Source organism: Chiloscyllium plagiosum, unplaced genomic scaffold (genome assembly GCF_037043375.1).
Source record: "Chiloscyllium plagiosum isolate Xiang-an unplaced genomic scaffold, Cpla_swu_hap1 HiC_scaffold_16, whole genome shotgun sequence".
Taxonomy (NCBI): Eukaryota; Metazoa; Chordata; class Chondrichthyes; order Orectolobiformes; family Hemiscylliidae; genus Chiloscyllium; species Chiloscyllium plagiosum.
Window position 1 is genome coordinate 89,232,863 of NW_028270154.1, and position 27,964 is coordinate 89,260,826.

General features: G+C 38.8%; 1 protein-coding gene across 1 annotated transcript in view; it reads right to left on the bottom strand.

Moving 5' to 3' along the window:
• The window catches only part of LOC122556835 (matrin-3-like), a 95,064-nt gene extending 68,222 nt beyond the window's left edge, over window positions 1–26,842 (bottom strand). The window contains exons 1-2 of the mRNA XM_043704071.2: window positions 26,744–26,842; window positions 3,714–4,857 (exon numbers count right to left, since the gene is read on the bottom strand). Coding sequence (XP_043560006.2) covers window positions 3,714–4,691 — 978 coding nt within the window. The 5' untranslated portion in view covers window positions 4,692–4,857; window positions 26,744–26,842. The remainder of the gene's footprint in view (window positions 1–3,713; window positions 4,858–26,743) is intronic.
• Window positions 26,843–27,964: the final 1,122 nt, after the last annotated feature.

Genomic DNA, 27,964 nt, shown 5'->3' on the forward strand with positions numbered 1-27,964 from the left:
AAAGAACTATCATGCATCAATTTCCTTCAAACTAGCACTGTTGAAAATTTAAATATTTCCTATTCCGCTTCCTGCCAGTTCCTCCATATCAACCAAATATGATGGCAAGAAACCAAACTAACTGGAAAACAGTGTCAGCAGCCAAGTAAAAGAACACAATTAAAAACAATGCTTCAGTAATTGTGACAGAGATTTTCTTAAATGTGACTAGCTGTAAATCTTAACCAAATAGTAACAAAAGACAAACCTCCAGCTTCTTATCAGAGATTTTCAAACATATTAAAGGCTCTCTGCTCATGTTTATTTTCTATATTAATAGATCTTCTTGAGCATTTTCATAGGGCATCAAGTCAAATCGAAATTCTGCAGAATGCAACTGATTTATAAGTTTGATGTTTTGATCTTTCTATTAACAAAACTCAGGAAGCAGCCTGCATGTAAAACATGCCTCTTAACTGTACATATTCCATTAACTGTACAAGATGTTGGAGCAACAAGAATTTTGTAGTTGTCAATAGGTACAAAATCTGTTTGGAGGGAATTCAGCCAGATAGTAAGAAACATGGCAAAACCTTGGGCAGACTTAAGCTTAATTCTTTCGCCCTGTTTCTGGAAAGTGAAAGAAATTTTAAAAAAAAGGAAAGAGTGTTACATAAGATCTTCAAATATCTATGCAGTAACCTGTATGAAATTAAGTCAGACGGAAGATGGAGAAGTTACTGTCACAAAGCCATCTACAGAGAACACAGGTTGAAGGAGTGCATAAGAATTGTAGAATTTAGTAGTGACAGGACATAACATATTTAATATATATAACACATATAATATTTAATAGTTAACAATGCAGCCCAGGTAATTTGCATATGAAATCAATTCATTGAATCTAATAATATTTCAGTGTCGCTTTCTATCAAATTATAAAGGAATACATAAAGAAGGGAATAAAAGAAATGCTTGGACAAATGATGTTTGGAACAAAGTGCTGAATAAAGGCTCCAATAATTTTTTTTTATATAGACTTGTTAAAGGATAACTGCCAAGTGATCAGTGCACCTTAACCAACACTTTCAAAATTTTGTTCCGTTAAAATCAACTACAGCAGTTCAGGACAGGAGCTCACCACTGCCTTGTGAAGGACGAGTAAGGACAAACAATAAATACTGGCCCAGCCAGTGACACCCACATCCCATGAATGAATTACGTTACATTTTACAGTTTTCATCAACATCTACTGAACAATACAGAACATTTCCATAAACAGGATTTGGAGATCTTCCACTTCTTATGAAAAACAAAATAATGGAGAGAAAGGATTGGTATTTTAAATACCGACAAAGGAACAATGGGGGTGAAATTGAAGAATAAGAAAACAAAAACCTAGTAATTTCTTCACACACATATATTGTGTACAAGCATATTTTGTGCAAATTGGGCATGAATAATTTTAAGACATCTCATTGCAGGTCACAAAAGTACGGTTTCAATCGCCAAATTGAACAGGGGCAGAAAAAGAAAACTGCAGAACTTCATGACGATGTGACGTTCAGTACATGTAGCACTGGTCTCTTTATTTAAGAATATAACTGCATCAGAAGCAGTTCAGATAAGATTCACCCAACCGATTTCTGGGATGAAGGGGCTAAAAGGAAAGGATAGGCCTTTATCCATCAGCGTTGAGAAGATTAAGAGGTAATCTTATTGAGACATAAAAGATTCTGGGGGGACTTGAAAGAGAGAATGCCATGAGATTCTAGAATCAGGGGACTCTATTTTGTTCAAAAAAAAAGGTGTCCTTTTTAGACTTGAGGAATAATCTTCCCCTCTTAAAGGATCATTAGTATATGGAGTTCTCTTCACCAGAGAGGAGTGTAGGGTAAGTCATTATATAATTTTAGGAATGCATTAGTGATTATTCAATAAAAAGGGAGTCAAAGCTATTGGGCTTAGACAGTGAAGTACAGTCGAGACCACAACTTTATCAAAACAATAAACTAGAGGGGTCAACTCCTGCTCCAATTTCATATGGAATTCCATGATCACAGAATCTTTTCTAACCTAGCCTTTCTGTAATTTGGCTGCACACTACACAGTAGCACCAAAAATGTCAAGAAAAATCCATTCCTTTCTTAGCGTCTTAGAGTTATACAGCACATTTTCAGTCCTTAGGAAAAACATTCCCACCTGTATAAATCTGATATGTAAGGATATCTATAATCGCAGGTTATATTTCTATCAAATATTACTTTGACAATGGATAGACTATTATTTCGACTTTATAAAAAATATTGCTTTTTCCATAATCATTGCAACAGTAAAATACAACTTAATATAAAAACAGATATTAAGATTATTGGACACTTATTATAAATGATTGGAATACCAGCAGACTCCAGCCCTTGCAACAAAACACCGAAGATGTAGTAATGCACCATTTATTACTACCAACAATGTTCAGATCTATGATTTGAAATTAAGTGAGACATTTTTTATGCAGACTTCATCGATTACTTTTATGCGAAGGTAATAATCACTTACCTTTATTGATGGATTCAGTTTTACCATTAATTTGTCAATTAACGTGATAAATTGTCACCAATGGCTCCTCAACAACTTATGGGGTTAACTCAAAGCATTTAATTTTTAGAAGCCAAATGCTTATGAAGCAAAGTTTAAAGATTCAGGGACAAATACAGTTCAACTTGATTTGGATTTATGCTAAAATCTCACAATAGAATATAAATGCTTCACTGAAAACAGAAATTCACAACTGCATTCCTTTACATTTGTAAACCATGAAACATGTAATTAGAGTGGCAGAAATCTAGATGCCAGCCACCCAATTTTCTTTTTAAATGTATGACTGACTGCTTTTGCAAAGTTTTGGTTATTTATCAAACATTTCTCCCATTGCCCATGAATTTGCAAGGCAAAACAAGGAAAACAACACCCATGGATCCTGTTGTAACTGAAACTACAGTTTCTGGTAAGCAAGTAAACCTATGCTAAGGAGCACAGGGAAGAAACACTGAGTGGAGATGCAAGACTGACAGGGGGTCAAAGAGAGAAGGTAGGAATAAAAAAGAGAGTTTGAACAGGAAAATAAAGACAGTCATATCAACTGTCAAAAAGTCAAACATGCCAGATTTTATTTTGAACACCAAATCTCAAATAGTGGGAGCTCTGAAAATGATTTCTGCTACCACTTGACAGAATAAAGTTTAAATGGATGATGTCACCTATGTGAAAATATGACTTATAACGTCAGGAAAACTGATTAAATACTGTCCACGCAAAAATATCATATCTTAAAATAGATCCAAAAAGTAATGACTTAGAAAACGTCATAAGGTTTTCTGTATTTCTAGCCTAAACTGATTTAATAGTGATGTCGCATTAATCAAAACTTGAACAAAGTGAGGTTCAAGTTCAGAGTCAGGACTGTGCAGAAGCTACATTTAGCTGAAATACTACGTTCAAAATTCAATAAGAGGTTAATTTATATGAATACATGTGCATTGAAAGAAAAGATTGCGTAGAAAAGTAGATTTAATTGCATCACATTTTTGAATAATGCATCAGAAGCAAAGATTATCCAGAAGGTCAGCTGGGAGAATCTTAAAACCAAATGATGTTTTCCAAGTCTAAGGAAAGCTGCAGCAGTTATAGCTTTTTTTTTAATTAAGTAATTCTTAAAGAAGTTAGAGGTCACTCACCTGTACAGAATGAATGGTTAGATCACACAGCGAGCACAAGTAGGGGAACACTGCTGGCAAGAAACCATGGTAATCGTTTATGTTGTTCAATGAAGGAGATCCTCGTTTTCTCTCAAAGAGAGATCTCTCGTGTGTACGAGGAGAAGGAAGATGAGCAGCTCTTCCATAATCAGAATCAAATTTATTGAAATTGTGAGAGGGCTCAGAGAGGCACATTTCCTCTCTGGAGAAATCATCACTGCCTCTTAATCGCTCACGTTCATAGTCCTTCCGGTCATACCTAGCACTTGAGTCTCGAGAAGAATGACCGTGACTATATTCAACTACTGAGTCAAGACTGGAGTCACGACTTGCATAATTACGTTTCCTAAAGTGTCTTTCTTCCTCCCAATCATCATGAGAGGCTCTGTAGGAACGGTCATGTCGTGGAGAACCGTCACCTCTGTTGTATTTTGAAGCTGCTCCTTCATTAGCTCTTCTTCTCTTTATCTCCGTAAGAATTTCTGGCAAGGATTCAGGTGTAAGCTTATCTTCAGGATAGTGGCTCAGTTCATCCAAATCCCTGGATGAAAGACCAAACGCAGCTAGAATGTTACTGGCCCTGTCTGCATCAATCTGTTTCTGAACAGCATGAGATTGTTGATTCTGGTTTCTAACTCCAAACAAGGAAGGTAAGCTACTGCTAGCAGTATCGCTGTATCGTGATGGCCCACCAGCTGTAGACATCAAACCTTTAGATCTTTGTCCCACACCTTGCGGGCCAAAGTTCTGACCCTGTCCTGCACCATGAAGGCCATAATTCTGACCCTGTCCAGAATTTATTAAGCCAGCCAAGTGAGGATTGTGGCACAATGTCCCAAGAGCTGCCTGGATATTCAGAGGTGGACCTGCAGTGAGACCTCCAGCATCTGCATCGTGAAAACGACTCTTCCTCTTAGTACGCATTTGATTGCTCTGGCCTCTGCCAAAACTTGCCATTGTGGCACAAGAGAGAGCGTCTATTTCAATAGCGGTCAAAGCAGGCTAGGAGTTCTTTCTTGGTTAGTAGGAGTTCTAAAGAAGTTGTTTCACTGTCTAATTTGGTCTAAAAGATGGACGATTTCATAAACTACAGGGATGTAATTTCTCCAAGAATTTTGTCAGGCTGAAAGTTAAAAGAAAAACATTAGATCCAAGAATACGAAAGAATCGCAAGGATAGAGATTAGAGTCAGCTTCAAGTTCTAAAATTCAAAAATGATCTGTTGAAAGGAAGCAGCTTAAAAATAGAATTCAGTTCAATATTCATACAGATGTCCTCGCTTAAAGTTGTGGTTGTGTTCCTGCAAATTGTGACTTAAAGTGAAATGACTAAGTGAATCATAGGTTCCCGTAGGAATCAATGTTACAGTCAGAGTGACGTTCCTTTGGACATTTACTGCCCAGAAGAAAACAACATTCAAGTTGAAATGCTGACCATACTGTACACTGTTGCTAAAATAACTTCAAAAAAAAATCACTACTCTAAAAGAAATTCAGAATTGTAAACACCCTGTACAACACATTATTAAAATGCATACTTTTAAAATTACACTCACCTGTATTTTTAGATTGATCAACCTCCACCTAGTGGCAGACAGTAGTCAGTGCAGGGAGCTGCACTAACTAACCTCAGCCATTTGATGGAGCCCTTTGGTACAGGTTTAGGACCACAGTCAGAAATGCACAGCCTCAAGGAGCAATCTGTGGGTTGGGGGGGAAAAGGGAAAAAGGGTTTGGGGAGAGGAAGGATGACAAGGAGGAGAAAGAGGCAGGGCCAAGGGAAGAGGGAGACCAGAAAAAGATCCAAAGTCAGAGTTTTTTTTGTGTATGAGGCAGGGTGGGGGTCAAGGACCAAGAAAATAAGAGCTGTAATAAAATAACTCTGGAGGCAGGGCCAGGGTAGTCAGGCTGGGAATGTGATCATAATGTGGAGAAGCAGGCCTTAAATATAAAGTGAAAGAGAAATTATGTTAAGCAGTGCAACTTTAAGCGTGAACTTCCTGCACAGCTTTATATGATGAAATGTACAGTGTAACCCAATTTTACACTCTTAAAATTGGACTTTGAAAAAAATAGCTATAAAACTTACCTTAAAAGGGTATTTTGCAAAAACATGATCAAGGGCAGAGCAATATGAAAAAATGTATATGTAAAGTGTATGTAACACAATGGTGTACAAGGAACATTAATAGATTAAATGTCAGTTACTCTAAATGTAGAAATAAAAGGCTTTAAATGCTCCATTTATTAGAACTATGATAGGAGCATTCAAGCTTTTATATTCCAGGGCTTTCAGCCACCCCTCGAATGAATTAAGACTAACTTTTGAAATATGTCATTCTAGACCTACAGTGTGAGTTATCAAGTATGTGAAGTATGTGCAGAAAAGGTAATAGATAATACTTCAATATTGGTATATATTGCACAGTGAACTTAAAAGCATAGATCTGAAAAATATATTAACTTCAACAAGTGTTATGGAAGCCAGTTTTGGATGACAACGCAATTAATGAGAGAGATAAGTTTGTTCAGAAATAATTCCAGTATGTCAGCAGTTTCCCTAACACTAAATCAGAAGCCTTTGCTGGTTTGTTTATTTCTTCAAAGAACTGGGCAGATGCATATTGTTTATATTGAGAAAATAAGGAGTTATACACGAAAAGACCAGAGACAAATAAAGTGAAGATACATACTCCAATGGCTTTACAAAATTTCCACTGTACAGTGCATTCATTTTCAAGCAACAAAATTGGTTTATTCAAAGCAGTTTTAAAGTCACTACATAATTCCAATCTTTAAACGGTAAGTTACCAGCTGTCACGGCCATAGAAGATAAAGATTTCAAAGTTCAACCAGTTGGGCTTTGATTCCAAACAAAATCTAGTATGTAGGTGTGAGGCCAAAGGTGACAAGAAGCAGAAGTGCTGAGCTGAATCTGTAAGGACAGGTGAGATTTTTATTGAAAATATAATAAAGGTATCAGGCACTGAAACAATGAACATAAAGTAAATGATTATGATTTGGAGAATCAAGAAGATCCTTGATTCGGAATAGTGGGTCAATATGGAAATACTATCAACAAGACTATTAGTAGTAGAATGTATCATGAAGACACAAACCTAAAATTCTTCTAATGCAAATCAGTGATGCAAAATTTATACTATTTGTACATTCTGGGCTCACTATATTCAAGGGAATATTAATTGGGCTGGGAAAGTTTCCAGAAAAGAGTAAGGAGGATAATTCCAGGACACTAAAAAGTGAATTATAAAGGAAGATTCAAATACTTGTTTTCATTCAAGAAAAGTTAAGACAAAATCCATTTTTAAAACGAATACAGGAATTAAATGAAAGGTGAGAAGCAAGAAAGGTATTGAACCTAAATTAATAGCAATTATCTAAAAATACAAGTCTTGAGCAAGATATGAGATGACTAAGATTTGATTTCTTCATGCAGAAGGGTGGAAATATGATTTTAATTTTCAGATGTTTTGATTAGTTTCTTTAAAAATAGCTAAGCACAGATGAAGAGAATCAATATGAAGTGGAATATGGCCCATGCATATCAGAAACAGTCATGCTTAAAAATACCTAACCTTATATTCGTTATGATAGATGAATACACAGCAACCAGGGTTGAGGTCCTTGACAATGAGAAAATTTAAACTTTTTTCCTGAAGAGATTAAACTGACCGAATGATGTACGTGATACAATGTTAATGGAAGGAACATGCCTGATACCCTTTATCTTATGTTTTCTAATCTTACCACGGCCATTTGTTCTTAAAAAATAATTTTACATCACGACCTTTTAGGATGGATTGGGAAAGAGCAGCTTGTAACGAATCTCTGAATTTACACAGCAAAAGAAAAATCAGTTCTCTTACAGAATCTCATACAATCCAATTTAAGCAAACATCAATATATAAAGTGTAAAAAAAAAGCACCACAGTACTGGACACACCAACTGATCTGATGGGAGGAATGTGTATTTCATACTGAACTGAATAACTATGCTCCCTTCTTAAAGATTAACTTTCCAGTGAAGGCAAACAAATTGTAATTGCGATTTGTAATAACATTCATTGTTTAGTTCAGAACATGTAATATTTTTCATCTTCAAATCAACTAAGCTTATTTCAACACCATGATGCATTCAAAATGATGACTGCAGTTCAAAAGTAATCCATTGGTTGAAAAACAATTTCTTTATCTGAGGTTACAGCAAAACAATAATGATAAGTATTTTATTTACATAGCGGCTTTCATAATCTGAGAACTTTCCAACCATTTTTTGTACTGACTTTTAAATTGCAGCCACTGTTGCAGGAAACACGGCAACTCTTTCGCTCAATAATGACGTGATATTCAGGTGTTTTAATGCTGACTTAGGAATACAAATTAGCAAGGCCATCACAGAAAGCGCCCTATCCTTCACTGAAACAGTGGCGTAAAAATATTGATAACAAGGAGCTCTTGTGGTGCAGTAATATTGACCCTATCTCTGAGTCAAGAGACCTGGGTTCAAGTCCCACCTACTCCAGAGGTGTGTAATTGTACTCCCAAACAGTTTCATTAGAAAATATTTTTAAAATCCCCATGTCCACCTGAGAAGGTAGCTAGAGCCTCAGATCAACAGCACACCAGATAACAACACTTCTGACACATGTCACTGCCCCAGCACTAAAGGATCAACGTTGACTTTTGCGCCCCAGTCTATGGATGAGGCTTGAATCCACAAGCACACTAAGTTAGACCAACACTTTATTCTTTGGTAGGACTTTTTAAAAACTATTTCTGTGATTATATGTGTCTCAACTGAGCATATTTGTGACATAAATGCCAATAATTTGATCCTTAACCTACTGATTTTAGTCACTTTGGTTAAATACGTGAAAGAAAGAACCACGCCTCATTCAAAGATAACACAAGAAAAGCATACAGGATGCAGGTGAATTTGCCTGGGGCTAGGCAAGCTTCAGTAACTTTACTGCTGAAATCTGTGCCCAAGGTCTGGCCACAGAATGAAAGTCTCCAAGGAAAGTAGCAATCTCTTCAATTTCCCACACCCCAACCATGTGATAAATGCTAGAATTTTGTTTAAATTCATGGTTAAAATGAAACTGGTTTCATTAACTGTAAAGGAATCAATTGGGTTATCTGAACCTCCAATTCCAAGACTGTAGATCTATGAAGCAGCAAACATTCAAATTGACCTAGGAGGAACTTATGCAAGGAGTGCACTCAAATTGGTTTCATTTCTCGGTTTGACTGGCACAGTGCTCTCCCACTTTGAAGAATGATTCAATGTCTCAAGTAAGTGCTGGAATTTTATCCAACTCAGCAAAATATGAGCAAAAGCAATCTCAAAAAGCAGATTAAAGTATGCAAAAAACTATTGTATGCATACAATGTTGTATGTTTGCTAGAATTTGGAAGGATTTAGCAAAACTCAGCAGACCCACACAACTTGCAGAACCAATGAATGCTTTACAATAATGGATGGAGTGCTAAGTCAATATTTAAATATAGATATATAATATATATATATAGCAAAATACTGCAGATGCATAAGTCTGAAACAATATCAGAAAAAGTTGGAAACACCCAGCAGGTCAATCAGCATCCGTGGAGAAAACAGATACTTTTCAGGTGTGCACCCTTCTGGATAACTGAAAAAGAAGATGACAAGTATATTAATACAGTCAGAAAGAGGGAAGGATATATATAAAAATGACAAACTTAAGTGGAATCAGAATGTAATGATTAAACAATTAACTTCTAGTCAAGTGTCAAAACAATGTACTAGAGAAATAAAAAAAGAAAAAAACTCCCATAAATGGTCAAGGAAGTAAGATGTTTGAGGAAAGTGCAAGAAAACGAGAGATTTCAAACTCCCAGAGGTAGTTATGAAGAGACTGTGCAAAAATTTGAAAAGGAAAATATAACTAAAGTTCTGAAGTTACTGAAATCAGTTCTCAGACCAGAACCTTAGAGAACGCATAGAATAAACAGATTATTGTTCCATACAGCAAACTGGAACAAGACAGAAGGCTAATGACAGAGGTCACAGTGGAAGGAAGAGGAACAGTTTAAGTGATTAACATTAGGCAGTTCTGAGTCACATACCCAGACAAAAGGAGATACTTAGCAGGGCAGTCAACTGGTCTACATTCGTCCTCCCAGTGCAGAGGCCACTGCGTCCTACACAGCAACTTACAAGAAACACAAATTTAATATTCCACAGAAATTCTGACAACACTATGGAAAGTGGTAACCAGGCAGGTATTTCATCTCCTAAATACATATAGGGAAGTGCCAACAAAATAAAAGCAGGTCCATCATGTCTACTACTCAAGAACACTACTTCAACCTTTGTCAATTCTGTTATTCAGATCTTCAAAAAAAATCCATTAATTTCTCAAAAACAATTTCTCATTCATAAATCCATGCTATGTCCAAACAGTTCATTATTATCCAAAAGTCATTTTCCCTGCTACTGATGCAAAACTAACAGGTCTTCTAGTTCCTCACTTTCGCTCCCTTCCCTTTTAAAGAGTGTTGTGAAATTTGCTACCTTACCTTCTTCAGGAACCAGTTCAAAAATCTACAGAATTATGGAAGATGATCATTAATGCATCCAATATCTTCAAAACCATTTCTTTCAACATTCTGGGGAAGAGATTAATAGGTCCCAGTGGCTTAATACCTGTTTCCAATTAATGTTTCCAACACTTTCAACTAATACTAATTTCGTTCAATTCTTTATTCTTCTTACTCTCTTGAAATCTACAATCCTGGGATGTTTCTGCACTGTACATTCCTTAGAAAAAATAGGCAAAGTAAATTTGGCTTTTCTGCCATTTCTCAAATTCCATCTCCAACACTCTTGCATTGGACCCACGTTCATCTTAGACAAATATTTCCTTTTTACATACCTGCTGAAGCATTCACTGTTCATTTTTAGTTTTGTTTTGCTAGTTTTCATTCATATTCTTTTCTCCCTTTATCAGTTTCTTGGCTTTCCTTTACTATATTCTAAAAATCCTCAGCTTTATTACTATTTCTGGCAACTTCATGAGTGTTTTTTTAAAAAAATCTACAGTTCTGAACTTTGTTAGCAACAGTGGAATGATATACTTAGGGCTTTGAAAGAATGTATAGTTGCTTATAAACTATCTAATAGTTCTTGGAAGACTATCCATTACCCATTACCTATGTAATATATTGTGCCTGTGAGTCAATTTGCCCCTCATACTTTCATAATTTTTTTTGTTCAAGCTTAACATCTTGGTTTCAGAATAAACTACCTCACTTTCAAAAAATGTAAAATTCTGTTGTTTTTGGTCACATACATGTTGAAATTACTCTGACATATACAGAGAGACTGTGTAATAGAAGATAAGAACTGGTAGACGGTCTCTTGATTGAGACTGGAGAGGGCAGTCAGAACAGAATAGAAAATTGGTTGACCATATCCAAACAATGCTGACTATTACAGACTGAATATTAAGAACTTCGGTGCAAAAGGTCATGATCAAACCATGTCTAAGTGAGACACAGAAGGAAATAGAATCATTACAGGAGACAGGGAGGGGAGAAGAATATTCCTCAAAGTTATGGAAATAAGTGAGCTTATACAAGAGATTTTTGGAAAACAGTAAACATTTTGATGTGTTTTATATTTCTGTTTCTCAGTTAACTGCAACTAGTCGTGGTATGCACCACTGCATGGAACACTCCAGATGGCTGCAACATGCAGCACGGGAACATCAGATCTAAGGGAAAAAAATTTTGACGGAAGACATTATTGTTGGTTCTCTTATTGAATGTTTGAAAAATGCAGTTTTAACTGAATAAGAACAGTATACAAATATATCAAGAAATTACCATATGAAGATGCTAGTGCATGGTTGATGGGATTGATAAGACACTGAAATCTAAGACAATCTGTTTTGAGGCACTGTCTACAATCTCAGGAGGCCAGGGTCAGAAAGAATATAAATCCAATAGTAGCATCACAACTGTTTTGAGTCATTGATACCCAACGTATAGGATATAGACAGTACAGCCTCCATCTGAGAACTGCTATAAGAGACAGGGTGAGAAGAATAATATTCTATCAGTTGTGGTAGCCAGTGCATTCAGATGAGAGGATTATGGTAAGCCCACCACCACAGATAAAGAGAAAACCAGGAGGGACAGAGACGCAGTACGAAATGTGCTAAGGTGTAAGAGATGAGTGGAAACCAAAATCATAGCAATCAAAATTAATTGGACAATGAGAAGCAACATTAATCATCAGCATCGTGGAAATGACAATCTGGAAGTGGGCTGAAGCAAAACATTCTCCACAACCTTAAAAAAAAGTCTGAAGTTAGGACATGCACCTATCTTTTCCCTGGAAGTAAGTGAAGTGAAAAGAGAAATTGTTAAAAGTGAGAAATCATTGCTTGGTGAAAGATGATAGATGGGAGTTTTTCTGGAGCACAAAGGGGAGGTGATGGCATGCTTATCAGTTCTCCTCAGGGATAATGACTGTAGGTTCACAGTTAAATTACGGGTGAAAGAAATCTGATATAATTGAAGTATAAAATGCCAATAGCATTGTCCTGGATGTAGAACAAAGAAATCAGCATCTCTTTAGAAGACACTGAAAATAACCACAGATTCTGACAATACAGGCATATGGAGAAACTTTATCGCACAAGGAGTAGTTTGCCATGAATAAGTAGTTCACAAAGTTATAATTTGTGACATCATATAAATTTGATGAAGGGCACCAGTAGGGCAAAGTTCCTCATCAACAAACAATCTCAAAGAAGACCTATTAAATTATACAATTATGTGAAAAGTTTAAGTGAAGTAAAAGAGGACATGACTTTCAAACTGGATGCTAATTTGTGCATTACATAAGTTGAGTACTTACTAAGGTATATAATTTGAAGGCTATTTTTCTCAGGTACAAATGAGTACAGCATTTAGCCACAGAATCATCTTAAGGCAATCCATGGCAATATATAGCAGTTGATCTCCCTAAATTGAATAGCAATTATGTTGTTTTACAAAAACCTTTCAAACATTTACAAGTTAAGCATTCACTGGAAGTCACTTTCATTCTTCAGATCTACCATATTTTCAGCAGAATATTTAAGTCAGTTAGAAATACAATCAAAACTGTTTTCTATTGAGATAAGTATTTGTAGCAACATATTCCCTTTTTAAATTCAGATTTCAACTGATTATTAACTTTATTTCAGAATTAAAATATTTTTGAATATGCAGATACAGTATATTTTAACATTTCGGAGAAATTTTTTTAAAAATGCAACTCATTTCAGCCTACCAGCTGCATGACTCCACAGCTAGATTGAGCCCACTGCATTTGACAGTTTTCCATTTATTTATAGTCTGGACTTTAAAAAACTCATGCCATCTTAAGATTATTAAGAATATTCCAAGTCACCATAGGAACTTTTAAAATAATAGATTAGAATTTCAACAGGAGCAATTTTATAACTTATGCCACTTAATGAAAACAAGTTCTTTGAAAGGTTTAGCTCCTTTTTTTTAAAATCTAAAAGGTATCTTCTAACTTGTTAAAATTATTTGTTCTTTTTATCCAATGTGAACCATCACTACTTTCAATTTCTACCAAGATCTCAAACTACTTCAGCTGCATGCACCCCAGAAAAATGCTCATTTTTGGCATTGTAGCCTGAAAGCAATCATTCCTGATTATGCTTCAATACGCAGTTTCCAATTTTTTCCTGTAGGTGGGAAGGCTTCAATTGGAATATTCACTGAATGGCATACAACCTGATAGTTTCCAGTTTTAACATATTTCCTTTTAAATTAAATGTCCTAACCTGCACTGTCAGTTAGCCAATAAAGTACATGTCAAGCCATTTCTTACTGCCTCACCATAACTCTGAATCTTTTTTTTTGGATGAGGTACTAGATATATAGTCAGCACACAATGTGTTGCCCAGAACCTTTTAAGAGATTTAGAGGAGCAAAGCTTTTAACAACAACCCCAAACAAAGGGAGACTGGAGTGACTTAGCAAATGAACAGGTATAAAAATAACAGCCCCCATCATATATTTTTGTTAAATCAAGATATTTCAAGAGGAATTCCCTCACGCTTTCTCTCAACAATGAGATAGAGAACAGTTTTGGCGAAATATATAGAATTCTGAAAATTTACTGAGGTAAACTAACTTGTTTTTCAAAAATACATTACAACAATGGCTCTCTTGCCAACATACAAGAAAGCTTAAAAATACAGCAGATACACAAAGTGGGTGTACCGTTAAAGATTTCAATCTATGGGACAACTCAATGTTCTTCACCTACATCCATGATTTAGTATGCGGTCAACTTTATAATCCATCTTTCAAATAATGCAAAATTTTCTGATCTTCTATTAATTAAATTTTAATCTCCTTAAATGGAAATGAAAATTTGGCACATGAAATCTAAATCAGACAATGGATTTATTAAGTCTACAATTCAATCAATCAGTTGTTTGTAGCAATCTATGTTTATTCAATTTGAAATCTATTGATTTTAAATACCTTGATCAAATCTATTCAGACTTCACTGCTCTAAGCTTCTCCAGGTTCTACACATAACACTTAATTCTTCACTGTGGAAATATTCTAGTAAATCTGTTGCAGCTTCTGCAGAGAATTCACGACCTTCCTAAAGTAGGATGCATGATTGGAAAGGATACTCCAGCTGTTGTTACACTGAGTCACACTTGTTCAAGCTAGAGAATACAATCATTCACATTTCAGATGTCCAGCTACACCATCAAGTGCTGGTAGGTAAACACAGCATAGCTAGATAGCTTCCTCAAGCCGACCTCAACCTTAGTTAGAGAAGGCAATGATATCGCAATAATGTCATTGGACTACTAATCCAAAACCACAAGCTAATGATTGGGACATTTATTCAGATAGTGAAAGTGAAATTTGATTTGAGCGACATTTGAATTGAATAAAATTTAGCATTGAAAGCAAAACAAATGGTGACCATATAACTACTGCCTTTGGTCATTAAAAACCCAGCTGGTTCACAAATAGCCTTTAGAGAATTAGGTCTGCCATCATTTTCTGATCTGACCTACATATGACTAGAAACACACATCAATACAACTGAATATCGAATGCCCACTCAATTGTATCGCTACAAGCGCAGGGAAAAAAAAGGACAGACCACCTGGCCTGGACCTAATCACCAGAAACAATTTCAAAACAGCCATGTGTACACTTCAAAATACTCTTTATCAACATCTCGTGGCTTGTGCCAAAATCAGAACTGACCCACCAACCAGTCAAGCAACTAGGCATGGTCACACTCTCAGAAAATTATCTACTGATAATGTTGCAACCAACACCATCATGGGTACACCTTGTTCCACCTGAAGAGGTGGCAGTATAATGGTATTCAATCAGAGTTGCAATGAGAGCAGTGAACATTGATTCCAGACGCCATGAGGTCTCATGGCACTCGGTCAAAGATGGATAAGGAAATCTCTTGCTGATTACCACCTATCTCAGCTGATGAATTGGCTCTCCTCCATTTTGAACACGCTTTGGTGGAAGCATGGAGGATGGCAAAAGTATAGAATGTAATCTAGATGGAGGACGTCAATGCGTATCACCAAAAGTGACTTGGTGGCATCACCAATAATTGGGCTCACAGAGACCTAAAGGGCACAACTACTAAACTGCATCTGCAGCAGGTAGTAAAGAAACCAAAAGGTAAAAATCTATTCGAGTTGAAGTTCTACATTGGAGAAAGCCAATTTTGACAGTATTAGGCAAGAACTTTCGAAAGCTGATTGGAGGCAGATGTTCGCAGGTAAAGGGACAGCTGGAAAATGGGAAGCTTTCAGAAATGAGGTAACAAGAATCCAGAGAAAGTATATTCCTGTCAGGGTGGAAGCCTGGTAGGTATAGGGAATGTTGGATGACTAAAGAAATTGAGGGTTTGGTTAAGAAAAAGAAGGAAGCATATGTCAGGTATAGACAGGATATATCGAGTGAATCCTTAGATGGGTATAAAGGACGTAGGAGTATACTTAAGAGAGAAATCGGGAGGGTAAAAAGGGGACATGAGATAGCTTTGGCAAATAGAATTAAGGAGAATCCAAAGGGTTTTTACAAATATATTAAGGATAAAAGGGTAACTAGGGAGAGAATAGGGTCCCTCAAAGATCAGCAAGGCGTCCTTTGTGTGGAGCCACAGAAAATGGGGGAGATACTAACTGAATATTATGCATCAGTATTTACTGTGGAAAAGGATATGGAAGATATAGACTGTAGGGAAATAGATGGTGACATCTTGCAAAATGTCCAGATTACAGAGGAGGAAGTGCTGGGTGTCTTGAAACGGTTAAAGATGGATAAATCCCCAGGACCTGATCAGGTGTACCCGAGAACTATGTGGGAAGCCAGAGAAGAGATTGCTGGGCGTCTTGCTGAGATATTTGTGTCATCGATAGTCACAGGTGAGGAACTGGAAGACTGCAGGTTGGCAAACGTGGTGCCACTGTTTAAGGGCGGTAAAGACAAGCCAGGGAATTACAGACCAGTGAGCCTGACCTCATTGGTGGGCAAGTTGTTGGAGGGAATCCTGAGAGACAGGATGTACATGTATTTGCAAAGGCAAGGGTTGATTAGGGATAGTCAATGTGGCTTTGTGCGTGGAAAATCATGTCTCACAAACTTGATTGAGTTTTGTTGAAGTAGTAACAAAGAAGATGGATAAGGGCAGAGCAGTAGATGTGATCTAAATGGACTTCAGTAAGGCTTTCGACAAGGTTCCCCATGAGAGACTGATTAGCAAGGTTAGATCTCACGGAATACAGGGAGAACTCGCCATTTGGATACAGAACTGGCTCAAAGGTAGAAGACAGAGGGTGGTGGTGGAGGATTGTTTTCCAGACTGGAGGCCTGTGACCAGTGGAGTGTCACAAGGATCGGTGCTGGGCCTCTACTTATTGTCATTTACATAAATGATTTGTATGCAAGCATAAGAGATACAGTTAGTAAGTTTGCAGATGACACCAAAATTGGAGGTGTAGTGGACAGCGAAGAGGGTTACCTCAGATTACAACAGGATCTGGACCAGATGGGCCAATGGGCTGAGAAGTGGCAGATGGATTTTAATTCAGATAAATGCGAGGTGCTGCATTTTGGGAAAGCAAATCTTAGCAGGACTTATACACTTAATGGTAAGGTCCTAGGGAGTGTTGCTGAACAAAGAGACCTTGGAGTGCAGGTTCATAGCTCCTTGAAAGTGGAGTTGCAGGTCGATAGAATAGTGAAGAAAGCGTTCCTTTATTGGTCAGAGGGTTACCTCAGATTACAACAGGATCTGGACCAGATGGGCCAATGGGCTGAGAAGTGGCAGATGGATTTTAATTCAGATAAATGCGAGGTGCTGCATTTTGGGAAAGCAAATCTTAGCAGGACTTATACACTTAATGGTAAGGTCCTAGGGAGTGTTGCTGAACAAAGAGACCTTGGAGTGCAGGTTCATAGCTCCTTGAAAGTGGAGTTGCAGGTCGATAGAATAGTGAAGAAAGCGTTCCTTTATTGGTCAGAGTATTAAGTACAGGAGCTGGGAGGCAATGTTACAGCTGTACAGGACATTGGTTAGGCCACTGTTGGAATATTGCGTGCAATTCTGGTCTCCTTCCTATCGGAAAGATGTTGTGAAACTTGAAAGGGTTCAGAAAAGATTTACAAGGACATTGCCAGGGTTGGAGGAATTGAGCCACAGGGAGAGGCTGAACAGGCTGGGGCTGTTTTCATGGAGCGTTGGAGGCTGAGGGGTGACCTTATAAGGGCATACAAAATTATGAGGGCATGGTAACGATAAATAGACAAAGTCTTTTCCCTGGGGTCGGGGAGTCCAGAACTAGAGGGCGTAGGTTTCGGGGGAGAGGGGAAAGATATAAAAGTGACCTAAAGAGCAACCTTTTCACGCAGAGGGTAGTACGTGTATGGAATGAGCTGCCAGAGGATGTGGTGGAGGCTGGTACAATTGCAACATTTAAGAGGCATTTGGATGGGTATATGAATAGGAAGGGTTTGGAGGGATATGGGCCAGGTGCTGGCAGGTGGGACTAGATTGGGTTGGGATATCTGGTCGATGCTGTACATCTATATGACCTGTCATAAATACGTCTGCCAATCACTGTTTATGTAGAGTCAACACTGACAAGTCCTTTCGGAGATGAATTTCCATTTTTACATCAAGAAGACCCTTCACTGATGCTGTGCTACATGGAACAGACTTCAATAATATATAGCAACTCAAAATTAGGTATCTGGAGAGACATTGTGGGCCATCATCAGCAACAATTCAGACCATCAAAATTGCACTGTCACAACCAAGTGATCAAATTGAAGTTTGATTATTCTGCCACATCCAATCTTGGCTAGTAGTGGACAATTAAACAGCCAACAGAAGGAGGATTTACAAATACCAACATCCTGCCTTCAACCAAGAGTGCTGAGCTGCTAATTAATTTCAGTCTCTTTTTTTTACAAAAATGAACTATTTGCCTCATCAACCTATTAAGAGATGTTGTTACATACCCCTAGAACATCTGGAACTTGAGACAGGGCCTCCTGATCCAAAGGTATGAACACTAGAACTGTGCCAGAAGAAGGTCCCCTCTTATGGTCCCCAGAATCAAAGATGACATACAGAGGAACCTCGATTATCTGAAGGACACAGACAGGGAGTATTTCGTTCGGTTAATTGAATGCCAATAATCGAATGCTGGATAACACAGCTAGCCAAGCATCGAGACCTTGCGATCTTGTTTGGATAACCCGGAATTTGGTTAATCGAATGCTGGATAATCAAGGTTCCTCTGTACTTTGCAACTAAATCCATTCACTCCATGTGATACCAAGATTCAGCTGAAGACATTGAATACTGCAAAGGCAATGGGCCCTGACAATACTGAGCAACAATACAGAAGACTTCTGCTCAAGAACCAGCAGAGCCTGTAGCTAAGTATGGCTAACAGACCTGCAAATTTCCGACGATGTGGAACATTACCCACGCACATAATACAGAAAAATCAGAACAAATCACCCAGCCAATAACTGCCCTATGAGTCTATTCTCAATTAACTGATGGACAGAGGCATTGACAGTGCTATCTAGCAAATTTGCAAAGGAATAACCTGCTCATTGACACTCAATCTGATTTTTGTCTGGCCGGTCAGCTCCTGACTTCAGTCTTGATCTAAACAATGACTAAAGAATTGAACTCCAAAGTGAATTGCGACTGACTGCTCGACATCAAGACCTCACTTGAATGATAACAGCATCAAGTGCATTAGCAAAAATGATATCGATAGGAATCAAAGGGAAGCTCTCAGTTGGTTGAAGTTTTACCAGCACAAAGGAAAGTAATTGTGGTTGCTGGAGATCAATTGCCTTGTCCCTAAAACAGCATTGAAGGATTTACTCAGTATAGTGCCCTGTGCCCAGCTACTTTCTGATGCTTCAATGACTTCCTTTCCTTCCATCACAAAGTTGGAAACAGGGATTTTTGCACAACATTCAGCTCCACTGATGACTCCTCAGGCACTGAAGCAATGTGTTCACGTGCAGCAAGACACAGATAACATCTAGCCTGACAGATAAAGTGTCCAAGTAATATTCACACCAGGCAAGAACCAATCAACAACCACCTCCAACAAGAAAGAATCTAACCATTGCTTCATAACAGACTATAGCATTATCAGTGCTGAATTCCTCCACTACCAATATCCATTTTATAACGGACTAGATATTGAACTGGTAAGAAAGTAAAGACTGCAGATGCTAGAGATCAGAGCTGAAAAATGCATTGCTGGAAAAGCGCAGCAGGTCAGGCAGCATCCAAGGAGCAGGAAAATCGACATTTCGGGCGTAAGCCCTTCTTCAGGAATGCCCGAAACGTCGATTCTCCTGCTCCTTGATTTGAGTTTTTCAAGCAAGTAACCAAAAGGATTAATGAGAGCAGAGTGATACTTTGTTTATACGGGCTTTAGTAAAGCCTTTGATAAGTTCCGCATGGTAGACTAATTAGCAAAGTTAGATCACATGGGATTCAGCGTGAGCTTGCCAACTGAATGCATAACTGGCTTAATGGTAGGACACAGAGGGTGGTGGTAGAGGGTTGTTTTTCAGACTGGAGGTCTGTGACTAGTGATATTCCACAGGGATCAGTGCTGGGTCCACTTTTGTTTGACATTTACATAAACAATTTGGATGAGAATATAGGAGGCATAGAATCACAGAATCCCTACAGTGCAGACGCAGGCCACTTGATTAGTAAGTTTGCGGATGACACCAAAATTGGTGGTACAGTGGATAGTGAAGGTGGTTATCTAAGATTATAAAGAGATCTTGATCAATTGGGGTCTATGGGCTGAGTGGCAGATTGAGTTTAAATGGCATCCCACTATAGAAAGGGTGCAAACAAATCAGGAGCGTATGCAGAAGATTTACAAAGATGGCTCCAGGGATGAGAAAATTCAGTTGTAAGGATAGATTGGAAAGGTTGGCACCATTCTTCTTGAAAAGAAGGTGAAGAGAAAATGTGATGGAAGGGCAAGGAAATGTCAACAGGGAGAAACTATTCTCACTCATGAAAGGATCAAGACTGAGGGGCATAGAGTTAAAGTTTTTTTTTAATATTGTTCACTCATGTGATGTGGGGGTTACTGGCTGAGTCAGTAATTACTACCCATCCCTAGTTGTCCTTGAGAAGGTGGAGGTAAGCTACCTTCTCTAAACACTACAGTTCTTTAGGGAGAGAATTACAGGATTTTGATCCAATAACACGGAAGAAATGGCGATATATTTCTAAAGTCAGGCTGGTGAGTGGCTTGGAGGGGAACCTGCAGGCAGTAGTGTTCTCATGTTTTGTCTGCGCTTATCCTTCAAGATGCAAGTGATCATAGGTTGGAAGATGCCAAGGAGCCTTGATTAATTTGTACAGAGTATCTTATAAATGACACACACTGTTGCTGCTACTGAGTGTCAGTGGTGGAGGGAGTGGATGTCTGTAGATGTGTGCTGCCAATCTTTGCCCTGGACGGTGTCAAGCTTCTTGGGTATTGCTGGAGCTGCACTCATCCAGGTAAGTAGGAAGTTTTCCATCACATCCAACGTGTGCCTCTAGATGGTGCACAGGCTTTGGGGGGGTCAGGAGGTGACTTACTTGCTGGAGTCAGGTAAGTTGCTCACTGTATGTTTCCTAGTCTCTGACCCACAAATTCTCGAAGCAATTTGTCAATAAACAAGAGCAATGTGTAATGAAGCAAGAGCAATGTAAGAAAACAACGTTTTCACACAAACGGTTCAGGTCTTGAATACAATAGCTGGATATGTGATGGAGTTAGGAACAATCGAGGCATTCAAGAGGTCACAGATTATTGTCTGAATTAAAATATTATGCAACCATATGCGGAAAGACAGCAAAGTGGCATTCAGTTATATTGGAGACCAGTGCATGGTGATGGGCCAAAAAATCTTTTTCAGCCCGGTAACACTTTTGTGATTTTTGTTTGAGCATAGGAGGTTGAGGGGTGACCTAATAGAGGTTTATAAAATCATAAGGGGCATAGATAAGGTGACTAGCAGATGTCTTTTCCCGAGTATGGGGGAACTTTTTCAGGTGAGAGGAGAAAGATTTAATGGGGACCTGAGGGGCAATTTTTCACAGAGGGTAGTTTGTATGTGGAATAAACTTCCAGAAGAAGTGATAGATGTAGATGCAGGTACAACTATAACATTTAAAAGACATTTGGACAAGTACATGAAGAGGAAATCTGAAAGGCAAATGGGCTAAATATAGGCAAGTGGGACTAGTTTAATTTGGGAAACTTGGTCAATCAGTTGGTACTGAAGCGTTTGTTTCCATGCTCCATTAATCTATGATTCTGCAACCTTTTTGTAACAACAGCCAACAATCAACCATTTTCAGGTTAGTTTCGACCAGAGGTTTGGGGTAATTGGCACAAGGATTAGAGAGGGCATAAGAAAAAACATTTTCACCCAGAGTGAGCTGAGTGTCTGGAATTAACTGCTCAGTTTGGAGGTTGAGGTGTAACCCAATTAAATGGAACCTAGATCTGCATCCTAAATCCAAGGCTATAAACCAGATGCTGCAAAATATATTATAAATGGTAGGTCTCTGACAAGCACAAAGGATCAGAGGGACCTTAGGTGTGCACATTGACCAGTCCCTTGAGATAAGGTGGATAAAGTAGTTAACAAGGCATCTGGTATACTTGTCTTTATGGTCATGACAGATTGTTTAAGAGCATGGAGATTATATTGGAAGTTTATAAAACATTGGTTAGGCAACAGCTGAAGCATTGTGGACAATTCTGGAAATGTGCGATTGTACTGGAGAGGGCAGAGTAGATTTACTAGAATGTTGTCTGGGCTAGTTAGTTTCAGCTGTGAAGACAGATCCAAAAGACTGGGGTCGTTTGCCTTAGAGCACAGCAGATTGAAGGTGTAAATGATGACATATAACATTATGAGAGCTGCAGATAGGGTTGACAGGAAGAAACCTTTCCCCTTAATGGAGGGATCAGTGACCAGGGGCAAAGATTTAAGGTAACCGGCAAAAGATTCGAAGGAGATCTGAGGAAATATGGGATAGGGTAATTAGATGGTTGTTTTTAACCAGGTCTTTTTATGAACTATAGATTTCTAAGACCCCATAAAGCTGGATTAGAATACTTTTTAATTTGTTCTGTCAGCGTAAACATAATGAGCTTAATGGCCTCTTTCTGTGCTGAAATTTTTCTAGGATTCTACAGTGCACTTTTTAAAGCATCAGACAAAACTTATGATCATTCGAGAACTAGATCAGTTTGGTTACATCTCAGTTATTCCTGGGGAGACCTCTTTGTTACTCTTCGCTATATACCCAAATTCTAGCCTTTCCTACAAAAGGAAAGACCATCATTACATTCAACCTATTAAGTTGTAATGTTAAGATTAAATTCTATATCTCTCTAGACATTAATGTAATGACAAAGGGTTAAATTGTACTGTCTTTGGGTGGGAGCGACATTCATGCAGGAATATGGATGACTCCCTTCCACTTACTACTACGCTCCTGCTATTATCAAATTATACTCTCATTCAGTCCCTTCCATTCAGAAATACTTTCATAGCCATCCCCTGAAGCTAGGACATATCACACCTACATTGCCTTAGGGTCAGGAAATTGTTTGCATAACGATTCGCTAGGACGAGGACATTCACATTATCTCCGAGGATGACCTCATCCTACCACTGTTCTGGGGTAACATGTGGTGGTGGTTTTTTTGGGGGAGGGGACAGCAGAGTACCCATAAACATTCTGAACTGACCTGTATAAAGGGGATGTGTTTTCTTTGTTCTGGCCTTCTGACTCTACTTCGCACACTTGCGAAGAGGGTCAAAGGGGGTCACCTAGCTTGTACAAGCTTTACTAAACTTTAAATATTTGCAGAAGTTGTGTGTGTGAGTTGCATCTCTTGTGGGAAACCTCGGGAAAAGAACCTAACAATGTTTCGTCAGGATCTTATGTTTCGGTATGTCACACTTTGGTCTTCTAAACTGCGAAGTTGTACAGGTTCACAGAAGATAGAATGAAGTCAGATCAAAATGAGCATTGACCTCTGGTGAAGCTGCTCCATTAAGGAAAGACCATACATGATTCATAATGCACTGTCTTGTTAATACTAGTTTCATTATTTAATAAATAACCTTAGTTTCTTTCACCAAAACTTCTGTTTGCAACTTTGTTACAAACCAAAATAAATGTTCAAATAATGGACCTTAAAAATTCCTAGTTTGCTCAGACATGGTAGATTGTAAGTAGTTGAGGTCCTTACACATATTCTTATAGTGTCCTATTAGTTTGCTTAACTTGAAAATTATGCTATTACATTTGCTATTAGTCAGTCAATTCCTCCAACACCAAGAATGTATGTGCAGTAAACTTGTATATGATGCCGCATCACATGCTTTTCACCAAGTTATATTTCATTCTACCTTACTTGAAGATCCTAAAACATCACCAATAAGTTTGTCAAACATGACTTCTCTCTCATTAAAATACAATCAAGCATAATCAATTGGTGTGTTTTTAGAACTGGCCCATTTCTGCTTCCTCAAAAATGGATTCCAACATTTTCCCAATGACAATGGTTAGCAGAGCTGGTTTCTAATTTTCTGCTTTTATGTCTTACTCTCTTACTGAATAACGGTGTCATAGTTGATATTTTCCAGTGCTGACAGCTGTCCAAATTTCAGAAATTCTGAAATGCATCCAACTATTTCTACAGCCATTTATTTAAGATGACATCAGGAGCCATGTAATATTTTAATCTCATTAGTTTGCCTAGTAATATTTTTCTCCCTTCTTTCTAAATGATGTTTCTATTATTGGGATGTTTTAATGTCTTCTACCTTGAAGACAAACACAAAACATTCGAGTTTCTGTTATTTCTTTGTTGCCCATTATAAATTCCACAGTCTCACCCTCTAAGGGATCAATGTTTACTTAAGTTACTCTCTTTTTGTATTCTTGTTGTAAGTCACACATATCATTGCTATGATTCTCAGGGGAGAAAGTGATTTTTTTTTTAGGTCGGGGTGAAAGGTGTTGAAGAAGGGCTTATGCCCGAAACGTCGATTCTCCTGTTCCTTGGATGCTGCGCTTTTCCAGCAACACATTTTCAGCTATGATTCTCAGCGGTATACTCAGTTGATTTTCTTCCTCTCGTACTTTAGTAGTTCTTTTCTGGCTTCTAAAACTTCCTGAATCTTGGTCTACCAGTAATCTTTCCGACACTATAACTCAACGTGACGCCATCCTTACCTTCTTTAGTTACCCCCAACTGCTCCATCCTTCTAATGAATCTTTACCGAGACTACAAAATTCCCCAATATTTGCTGTCACTTATCCTCCTCCTTACCTATCAATATATTTTTCCAGTCCACTTTAACCAACTTCCATATACTTTTATACTTCCATAATTGCCTTTACATTTAGTGTATTCGTTTCAGACCGATGCACCTCTCACTCAAACTGACTGCAAAATTCTACAATGGAATGATCCCTTTTATTTACACAATTATTTATGTAGGGATCATTAATTAATCCTCTCTCATTACACATTACGATATCTACAATCACCTGTTTACTGGTTAATTCCAAAACAAAGAAACTGTCCCAAAGACACACTATGAACTCATCTTCAAGGCTAACGTCACCAATATGATTTACCTAATCTGTAAATGAAATATTAAAGTTGCCCACAAGTATATTCCTTTCAGATGAGGAAGGGCTTATGCCCGAAACGTTGATTCTCCTGTTCCCTGGATGCTGCCTGACCTGCTGCGCTTTTCCAGCAACACATTTCCAGCTCTGATCTCCAGCATCTGCAGACCTCACTTATTCCTTTCAGATCCCAATTTTTTTTTTTGATTTACAGTGTTGGTAGTCCTATAGAGTGCTCTCACCAGAAACTGCTCTCCTTCACTATTTCTTAATTTCACCCAAAATAATTTGATTTTTGAGCTTTCAAAACAAGATCATTCCTCATTATTGTATTATCCCAATGTTACCTCTAAATTGTTCTGTCCTTTTGAAGGCCTTGGTCAGAGTCTACATGTGTCCAATTCGGACTCCCTGACACTGTGATCGAGACATTTTTAAAAAGTGCTGGAAATGCACATCTTAAACTTTGCCTCTTTTCCCACTCTCTACCGAAGCTTTCACTCTAAGCACTCCTAACATTGTCATTTTTACTTCAGCTTTCCAGCGTTTAGCGTACTTACTTTTTTGTTTGGTTTGCTGCAGAAAGCACGCACTAGAATACTATCCACAGTTGAGAAAGGAAGAAATATAATAAACAAATTATAGTTTATTTGCGACTTGCTGAGATTATAAACCTATCTTTACAGGTGGACATAAAGGTGACCACGAATACTGGGAAGCACATCACCTTGAATGCTCCACGCATTATTTAATCGTCTGCAGCAAAAGAGGATAACTTCCCATATTTACAAAACCGGTGCAGGTCGTCAAGTTTTCCTTTCAACGGGGGGTCACAAATTACATGCGAGTAATTAAACTTCTGTGCCCTGTCTCATATATATTACAATCCCCAAACCTTCACAATTTGCTTCCTGTGGTTTATCATGTTTTCCCAAGAGTGTATAACCCTCCCGCGAGATTTACATTTATTTAAATCCCGGCGAGGAAGCAGCTTTCGAGTTCCTGCGGTTTATTTACAGGCCAAGGGCGGGGGGTTTATTTACAGCTGCCCGAAAACCTGAGGAAAGGAGGGAAAAATCCCTATGAATCCTTCACACTCCTCGAGATGATTTATCTGGCATTTTTCTCCCGACACAAAATAAGTATGTTTTTTTTTTAAAACAAACACCTTCTAATAGTTTATTTGCGACTTGCCGAGGCTGCGGCGAGGTTTTATTTGTCGACGCCCGCCCGCAACGAGTAGGATTTTTTTCTCTCTGTTGATCCTTTTGTAAAACCGTCGCTGCTCGGCGGGTTTTCTCGCGGAGGGATGCCCTCAGATTTTTGTTTTCCCCAGGAATGAGAGAGTGAGAGTGTGTGTGTGTTTACACGGTCTGGAAGGTTAGGGTGTGTGGGTGTGTGAGGAACAGGCCTCTCTGGAGTTGAGCATTTTCTCTGCGCGGCCTCTCCCTTCCATCACAAAATGGCGGCGCCGCTCGGGCGGGCAAGGGGGAAAAAAAACCGACCGTTAACCGACTCTCCTCCAACCCCCTTCAACAAACATTCCCTCCCACCCACCGTTTTTCCCACGGTGCCCCCTCCCCCTCTTTAGGAGTCTCAGCGGGAGGATATTTAAAACCTTTTCCTCTTTCCTTTCCCCTCCTCCTCCTCCCCCCCATCTCTCTCTCACTCTCCACAGCCTCACGCCGCTCTCTTACCTCCAGCAGCCGCTCGAGCGAGTGGGAGCAGGCCACAGCCCCACCATGCACCGCGCGGCCCGGCACACCCATGCTGCACCGCGCTCCGCCCGAGCGGGGACGACAACAACAGCGCATGCACAAACCCCGCCCCGCCCACCAACAAACTTTGTTACAAGCGAGGCGCACGTGACGCATCAAGGCGTCCCCGGAGCATTCCGTCCCTCTGCCGTCTTGCATGGCGAGGTAGTGCTTTTCCAGCTTCACCTGTCTGCAGTGCTCACTGTCTCCGTTTTCTGGGAGCAAATTTGCTGCAGATGCTGGAATCTGTACTGAAAGCAACAAGTGGCTGGAGATCACAGCCGGTCAAGCAGCACCCATTGGAGAGAGAGCTAACGGCTGGAGTTTCGATGACTCTTAAGAGTTGATGTGAAGGAGAGAGTGAGGATTGCCGATGTTGGAGATCAGAGTCACAAAGCTGGAAAAGCATAGCCGGTCAGGCAACGTCCGAGGCGCAGGACAGTCGCTGTTTGGAGCAGAAGCTTCCTAATGAAAAGTTTATGCTCGAACCATCTACTCGGATGCTATCTGACCGGCTGTGCTCTTCCAACACCATACTTTTTGAGAGCTGGTGTGAAGTCAGCTCTTAGAGTCTTCTGGACGGAAACTGGTCTAGATGATTCTTAATCAGCTGGTGGTTATATTGGATAGCAAGGGTTCAGACCTAGGTCAAATGATGGCAAATGGGGCTAGCTTAATTTAGGATATCTGGTCGGCATGGACAAGTTGGACCTTTGCGTCTGTTTCCGTGCTGTATGACTCAATGAGTTCAAGTCAGCTCTGATGAAGAGTCATCTAGAGTCAAAACATTAGCTTGCTTTATCTTCATGGACACCTTCCAACCTGCTGTGACCTCCAAGGTTCCATTTTAGATCCACCATCAAAACATGAATAAAAGCATCTCCACCCTCAGTTTTGCTATTTTATCAATTTTCCTAATCAACCTATTCGGAGATGTTATTACACACCTCTGGAGCTTTTGGGACTCTGATGAAGAGTCATCTAAACTCAAAACATTAGAAAAGAATAAAATATCCTTTATTGTAGAATGTACTCCTGTACTTCTGTATGGGGGTACAGTGAAAAGGTTTTATACAATAGCAGTCTTTAATGGCACCATCTTATGTACAAGTACCTAGATACAAAGCTTGGATACAAAAGAGGAATAAAAGGAAAAGTAGC